At 34.3% G+C, this 8,458-nt stretch overlaps 1 protein-coding gene across 2 annotated transcripts in view; it reads left to right on the top strand.

Moving 5' to 3' along the window:
* Nucleotides 1–1,146: 1,146 nt before the first annotated feature.
* The window catches only part of LOC106954040 (interferon alpha/beta receptor 2-like), an 18,169-nt gene continuing 10,857 nt past the window's right edge, over nt 1,147–8,458 (top strand). For both annotated transcript variants that reach the window (XM_015043260.1, XM_015043261.1), the window contains exons 1-2: nt 1,147–1,386; nt 3,549–3,681. In XM_015043260.1, coding sequence (XP_014898746.1) covers nt 1,335–1,386; nt 3,549–3,681 — 185 coding nt within the window. In that variant the 5' untranslated portion in view covers nt 1,147–1,334. The remainder of the gene's footprint in view (nt 1,387–3,548; nt 3,682–8,458) is intronic.

The following is an 8,458-nucleotide window of genomic DNA, read 5'->3' as shown; positions in this document are numbered from 1 at the left end:
AAATCAGTTTGAATGATGAAGTGTTTACATTTCTGTTGAGCAATCTACCATCTGCATGTCTTTCTGGATTAATATGTACCTCTATACTTTAATATAGAAATATATATATTTTAATTGGAATTCTGTTGCATTTCTGAATTTATAAAATAAGATTCAAGAGACGATGTGCCCAATATTTACACAAAATATCTTTTGATAAAATTTTTAAAAAATAATATTTTGCACATTCTGGGACAATCTTGAATGGTAAATTAAAGGAACTTGGAAGAAAGCAGCTCATCCATCAAAGTGCATTATTTCTGTAATGAAACATGGTGGTGGCAGCAGCATGATGTGGGACTGTTTCATCACCAGAGATAATTGATTGGAAGATAAAAACAGGAGAAACATGGGGGGGAAAATATGTTGGATGCTGAAAAAGACATGAAGATTCACCTTCTATCAGGTGTCAAAATGGCCTAGTCAAAGTCTTGGTGTAATTGGGATTAAGACTGTGTGACTAGATTGAGTAAACTGGAAGTATTTTCCAAAGACAAATGAGTGAAGAATCAGAGATTAAATTCAGAAAATCTGATTTGTGGGACTAATTTAACACATTTCAAATCTCTAAGGATTATTAATCCTTTTTTCAGGAACTTGTTTTCCTGGACTTATTTATCCAAACGGTGTATTTATATTGTGTTTTTCGATGCTTACACTGCAATAAGACAAAATCTTACCAAGTATTTTTGGTTTAGTTTCTAGTGCAAACATCTTAGTGCATTTGAAATAAGACAAAACTAACTTACAAGTAACTTTTTTTAAAAAGATGTTTAAAAAGCTTGTTTTATGTCAAATCCTTTAAAATTGATTTTCAGATTTTTTTCACCAATAAGACATTTTTCCTTGTTACAAGTGAAATAATTTATGAGTGTAACTTATACTTTTTAAAAAATCAATGTTAGGGAATTATTGACTTAAAAGAAGTTCCTACAAATGCACTAGGTAAAGTAGAAACTAGACAAAAGCCGTGGTAGGATTTTGTGTTTTTGCAGTGCAGGATCATCTGGATTTACAGGAGTTAAACTGGAGATTAAAAAAATCATCTGATCAGTTTATCTCATGACTGTGCTGTTTGGATCCTCTGGTTTCAGAACGGTGCTCTCTCTCTGTGTGTGTGTCGCCGTCCGTTCAGGCTGCAGACACACAGGGAGGGACTTCTCAGGAAACAGAAACTTTGAGTGACGGATCTGGTTTCCCAGCCCCCACACCATCACCCCCATCACCTCCCAGTGTGCGTCTTTTACCTCTGACAAGACAACAACGCTTCCCCGACCGCTGCCAGCTTCAACCCTATGGGGGGGACGATGGGGCTGTGGACGCTGCTTCTCCTGCTCCTACACCTGGGTAAACTCACCTGCCTTCACTTCAAAACATCTCTGAACCTCTGTTGGACTTACTCGTTGAATTAACTCTGGCTTGTTGATGTTCTTTAGTGTCTCTTATTTCCAGTAACTAGTTACATTTACTCACTTGAGTAACTTTATTATGAAGTATTTCTACTCTTACTTATATTCTACCCTCTAAATAAGAAATTAACCAACTAATTTAACCAAAACTTCAGCAGACACAGATACACACCTGAGGTTTCTGTTAAAGTTTCATCAGTTTTTTGTTGAAAAAACTGATTTGGAAACATTTTCTTTTGCCTTTTTGTTATTCATATAAATTAGTGTCATTTTCATCTTTAAAATACCCCAATTTCTACTTAACTTTATGTTCTGGTCCATCTGTTGATGTCATTTTAAAATGTTAAATGATTGATAATTTGATCAGTTACTCAGTACTTGAGTCGACCTTTTACCAAATACTTTTTTTATTCTTACCTGAGTAATTTCATGGACGGCCACCTTTTACTTTCACTTCAGTAAAAATATGCTGAAGATTTTGTCAAAGTTTCATAAACTTTACATTAAAATAAAAGGATTTGGGATTTTTTCTTTTTCTTTTTTGCCTGATTTTGTTACTTTGTAATTATGTTATTTATATAAATTATTTCCACTTTTGTTCATAAAATACTCCAAATTTACACATAACTTTACATTTTGGTCCATCTGATTATGTATTTTTAGATATTAAATGATTGATTTTTTGGTCAGACTGTCTACCAAATACTTTTTCATAGAGATGTGCCGATCAGGTTTTTTCCTCACCCATGAGGGCCGATCACCGATACCGATCACCGATACCGATCACATAATTATTTATTTATTTTTTATCATAAACACTACTGGTTACATTATGTGGAAAAAGGAACCATGAAATCACCTTTATTTAGACAAAAACTTGTTTTTAATAACTTTTTTCAAGAAGAAAACTAAACTAAACAGGCATTGTGCAAATTGTACTGCTATTGATAATACTATCTTTAACAGACTGATAACATATGAAGTCTCTGAAGAGGCTAAATAATACAAAGAGCCAAAATAAAACCTCTCAACATTGCCAAAAAAATCAAGTATAAAACTTAACATTCAAAGGCAAAAACAGGTTCAATACAATACAATACGTCTTACAATAAACAATCCAGAGTTACTGAATGAAAACTTCCTGATAGCTTGGCGGCTAGTTGATTACTGCTAGCTCTGATTGGCTGTTTCTGACTGAGCGGAGCAGATGAGGGAGGAGATCGATTGTTTTTTTAGAGATTATCTGTCTCATGTTAGGACAACTAAAGTTTTAATACGTATGTAAAAAAAATTTTTTTAGGTTAGATGCTGCAGCTTTAAACAGAGGTTCGGTGTGAGTCACTACCAGGTGGAGCAGAAGCGAAGCTCCGTCTGTGAAATATTACTACCTGTAGCAGCGGTTCAACAGCGAGAGCAGAACCAGCGTCTTACATCGCAGCTCGAAGACTTAAATCATTTTCCAGGCTATTTGCTTAGCTTTCTGACCGTCATGCTAATCCGGGTGAGTGTTTGTAGCTGTGCACTGCTTTACTTGCTATCTGATCCTCCGTATGTCTTTTTTACTGCAGTGAGCCTCGATGTAGCCTAACTCCGTCAAGTATGACATTGTTTTTATGCCATATTAGATTCGTTGTGTTGATGCATTTTGACGTGCTTCAATTTTCCGCCGCAACACGCAAACTTCCCCATTCACTCAGTGCGTTATAGTTACACATCGCTTAGGATTTGTTGCTGCGCGTTTGCGCAGTGTGAAGGAAAGAGGAGACCAGCTGCACAGGCAGGCTGCGAAATGAGATGATCGGTATCGGCAACAAGAGCCAATGATCGCCGATCACCGATCATGCACTTTTTCACGAAAATCGGCCCGATTATGATCGGTGACCGATCGATCGGCACACCTCTACTTTTTCACTCAAGTAACTTTTTGGGTGGCTACTTTTTAGTTTTATTTGACTAAAAATATGTTGAAGTAGTTCTACTTTTACTTATACTACAGTTTTAGGGTCCTCTTCCACCTCTCCTTGTTGTTTTTTGACCAGAAGGACATCTGTATTTTTGTTTTTGCGTGTTTTTTAAATGTTTCTCTGCATGTTTCTGCAGCAGTCTGCGTTTCCCTCCCAGCGCCGGCCAACGTTTCCATCACCTCCTACAACATGGAGCACATCCTGAGGTTCTGGCCGGACCCGCGGACCCCCCCAGACGCCCGCTTCACGGTCCAGATCCACAGCACCAGGTACCGCCCACAAACAAATTCACTGACCTACTTCAAAAGTACAACACAGAGTGACTCATTCTAATTTTAAAAGTATGTTTAACACCTAATTAAGCCTATTTTAATTAGGCATTAGTGCAAGAGTCAAGGTGTGACCATACTTGGAGTTTAACTTTTTCTCCTTTGTTGTTGTGGCACCAACAGTTGCCAGGTAAAATAGTCAGAGAAGGTTCATTCCTGAGCGAATTTTCTGTTTCTTTTGGTTGAATTTTCAACACTTTGTACCTCATATATGTTTTTGTTCAATTGAAATAAAGCAAAACTAACTTACAAGTAACTTTTTAGCAAGATGCATGAGTTTAAGTCAATAATTGCTTAATAATATTTAAAAAGTGCATGCTATAAGTAAAATCTGCCAGTGAAGCAAAATATTTTAACTTATAAAATTGAAAAAATGTCTAGTTCCACTGGAAGATTATTTCACTTATAACCAGTATTTTTTAAATCAACATTAGGGAATTAATAACTTAAAACAAGATCTTAATTCTTGTTGAAAAGTTACCTGTAAGTTAGTTTTGTTTTATTTAAAGTATACTAAGAGATTTGCACTAAAAACTAGACCAAAATGCTTTTGTTCACTGGATTCAGATACGTCATGAAGAACGTTTGTGACGTATTTTTCACCACAAATTACAACAGGAAGTGTAAATGTCAGTGCCGTTTTGCTGCTTCTTCCTGAAGAGTTTGAAAAAAATTATACTTTTAATGCTGATGGTTCATTTTTATGAACTTACAAAGAATTAGTAAAGAAATTTTGTTGAAAAAGAGGGAAAACCCGGTCTTACTTAACAGCAGAAACTACATTCAGAGTTTGAAGGTGGACCTTACCTCATTAAATTAGCATTTTGATGGTCAGCTAAGAGTCTCTTTAGCTGATTTTATCTCTTAGAGACAAATAAAAAGGTCATTTTGTCACCAGAAGGTTCAATAATTACTTTAATGTGTTTGTTTGGGGTTTACATTTTCGGCTGATAAGAAGAGTGATACTGTGGGCTGTCCACTAAATGGATCCACAACTAGAAAGAATGTAATATACTTTACTGAGCAGGGGAAATTATGTATTTGTTCACAAGCTATTCCATCCAAAGTGTTGATTATTAGTAATACAATATAACCATAAGCAAGATAAAATTTGTATTAAAAACAATAGCAAGTGTTATATTGGAAGTTATTTAAATATGACCTAAATATAAAATAAATAACAATCATGTATGGAAATATGTTAATCTATTCGTCCAGGGATTGTGAAACATGTTGGCCTAAATATGTTGCAATTTTCCTGTTTATCTAAAAGTTGGTGTTTGTGATAAGTAGAAACTAAATAACTAACGAAACTGTATATTTTTACTATATTTTTCGCCTACGCAGGTTGCCATTTTTTCACCTGCACAATGCCTAGCACTGTAACCAAAACCATTAGCAGGAGCTAAAGTAATTAGCTAGCGCTAGCGCGAAATCAAAACAAATGGAAAGATAACAAATGGATGTCTAAAAGGAAAGTTTTATATCAAACTCATCTAATATGTCTGAGAAAATGTTTTGATCCTGATGCCTACCGTAAACAGCTTGAGTTTCCTTTCCAGTTAGCATTTCCGGTTAGCATTTTGTAACTAGCAGAAGCACAAACATGGCCGACTTTCGACTCTTCCTCCATCTGGTCCTCCTCATCTTCATTCCCCTTCTTCACATTTCTACATTTCCATCGATTTCAATTCGCTTCAGTTGAAATTAAATGAGCTGAACTTAGTAAAAATTACTTTTCATGCAGGGCGGAGCTAGCGGTTTAGCGCCTAGAATGCGTGAACTACTCAGGGTGCGCCGCTCTAAGGGGTTTTCCTAGCAACCTTTCACTGAGCAGTTTTGTTTGGTTGTTATATTAATTAATGATCAGCTACTTCTTTTTAATATTAATCAGAAAGTTGGTGAATGTTTGCGCTATATGACCTCTTTTCGTTAAATGAATGCTTTAGATGCCTCAGAGTTTGTTAGGATACAGATCGAGACTTGTGTGATTTTTCCACACAAACCAGATGATATTCTGGATTTTTTAAATAATTTCCTCCATGTTTGTTTCCCTAAAATGAAACCAGTAAGCAGTAAACAAAATGAGCTGGAACAATCTTATGACATCACTATTTAGGTCAAAGGTGAACATTTGAGTTGGGATTTTTTTCCATTGTGAGAATATTAATGTAAAAAAATCCAAACAGGATATAAAAAAGACACATCAGATCTGATTAATACTCTTCACTTTAAGGCATTTTCTAGAAAAGAAAGATTTGTAATCTGTTGTTTTTCCCCAAATGAAGCCTTTATTTTTCTAAATCTTAGACATATTAGTAGGAATTTCTCACATAATTTCCAGTTTTTTTCTTTTTTAAGTCCCAAATTGGTGAAGTTTTGCACATGAACAATGAAAAGTAAGCATTACAAAGTGGGAATGATTTGTCTAAACTGATGCTGGAGACTGAAATACTCAAACTTCTGAATGAATTGGTGCCAGAAATGTGTATAACCTTTAATGAGAATGTATTTTTTAGAAGCTGACACTGAAAACTACACATATAACCAGGTGTTATGTTTGAGGTTTATGAGCTTTTTTGTGTTTGGTTTTGGTTTCAGCCAATCACCTTTGAGCAACATTTCAGATGGTTTCATCACTCTCGGCCACCCAGTTTATCTAGATGGCAGAGTTTAATGAAAACAAATAATTTCAAGGAAATCTAGAATGTTTTCAACACACTCTGGCCCTATTTCTACCAAGTATTAATGTTTAGAATAAGAAATGTTCTCCTAAATTTAGCTGAAGTGCTCATTCTAATTAACATCTAATCACTAAGCTTGTTTTTTTTTGTGTAATCCAAAGATAATATGTGGACATTCCACAATTCAAGTTTTAATTGAATTGATCCATTATTTAGAGCAACTCTTTGTAAGTCTAGAGCTAAAAATGTTATTTAAATACAAATTTTTTATTGTTTCTGCATTTTGGACAAAATAAGAACCAGGTTTGGATTCACGAACACTTTGTTGATCTGAAAAACAACATAAAATTAACATAAATAAAAAGTAAAGGAAATTACCCTTCTTCTTTTTTTGTTAAATGTCCTTATTTAAACTAAACTATAAAATATATTTGTGTTTACTTAGCTTGTCATGACCAGCAATAAAGTTAGTTATTTAGTTAAACATTTGCTTGAGTCTACCCAGCCTGTTGTCAGTCAGCAGCTGGAGGATTCACAATGGTCCTTACAACACCAAAATTTCCACATAATGTTATATTTTGGTCAATCTGGTGATGTGATTTTTACATATTAAATTACGTTTTGATCAGTTTAAGTCGCCTTTTTACCAAATACTTTTTATTCTTACAGGAGTGATTTCTTGAATGGCTACTTTTGACTTTTAATTGAGCAAAAATATGTTTGTAGGTTTTTGGTTCTGTCTGGTGTATTTTTACTTAAAATTTATTTGTCAATTTTACTCCACTCAGAGCAGCTATACTTCAAAATATTTTACTCAAGTAAAAGTAAAAGTACATTTTTGCCAAAAAGATACTCGAGTTGAAGTAATTGAGTAAATGCAACTAGTTACTACCCAACTCTGAGAATGACATGCAGCTAAACATCTGGTTCTGGGTCAGTATTTTTGTTTAGTTTCTGGTCCAAATATCTTTGTACATTTGAAATACGACGAATCTGACTTACAAGTAACTTTTCAACAAGATATATGAGCCTGTTTTACATCAATAATTCCTTATTATAAATGAAAAAGTGCATGTTTCACTGAGAATTTATTTAATTTATTTCACATTCAGCTGGCACTGTGCCGTTACCTAGCAACCCAGGCCAAGCCAAGCCTGTTGCCTAGCAACCCAGTTCTAGTTTCACAGGCAGATTATTTCACTTACATGTAAAAACATGTCTCAATATGATTGAAATAATCTGCCAGTAGAACTAAACTTTTTCATTGTTAACATAAAACTCCTATGTCCTGCTGAAAAGCCACTTGTAAGTTAGTTTAGTTTAGTTTTAATTCAAGTGTACAAAGATATTTACAATAGAAACGAGACAAAAAAAAACCTTTAAGACTTTGTGATTTTGCAGGGAAGTGATCCAGAGAACAAATATGTCTCTTCCCAGAAAATAAAGTACTAATCTGATGCAACAAGTAGCTAAAACACATTTTGGTAACACTTTATTTGAAGGGGGGTGAATAAGACTGACATGACACTGTCATAAACATGACATAACACCTGTCATGAACATGAATAAGCCTTCATGAATATTTATGACTGTTGTCATAAAGCGTCATTCGGTAAATTATGACACTTTTAATACAAAGTTGACATTATTCAAAATGTCTTTGTTATGACAACTTGACATTAACCAAGAAATCATTACTGTTTAAACTTTACCTTTAATAACATAAAGATACCTAATTTTATTAATATTATTAATAATACTTTTATAACAAATTTATATCAGTAATGATTTCTTGGTTAATGTCAAGATAATGTCAAATAATTTACCGAATGACGCTTTATGACAACAGTCATAAAGCGTCATTTATGACTGACGCTTTATGACAACAGTCATAAAGCGTCATGAAGGCTTATTCATGTTTATGACAGTGTCATGTCAGTCTTATTCACCCCCCTTCAAATAAAGTGTTACCCAATGTAATTATGTAGGCACTTTGAAACAGTTTGTGATGTGTGCACTTTCCATGTGAACAA

This window comes from Poecilia latipinna, unplaced genomic scaffold, assembly GCF_001443285.1.
Source record: "Poecilia latipinna isolate Pla-1442-1.1 unplaced genomic scaffold, P_latipinna-1.0 Scaffold622, whole genome shotgun sequence".
In the NCBI taxonomy this organism is placed as follows: Eukaryota; Metazoa; Chordata; class Actinopteri; order Cyprinodontiformes; family Poeciliidae; genus Poecilia; species Poecilia latipinna.
This window is presented reverse-complemented; position numbering and strand designations above follow the sequence as displayed.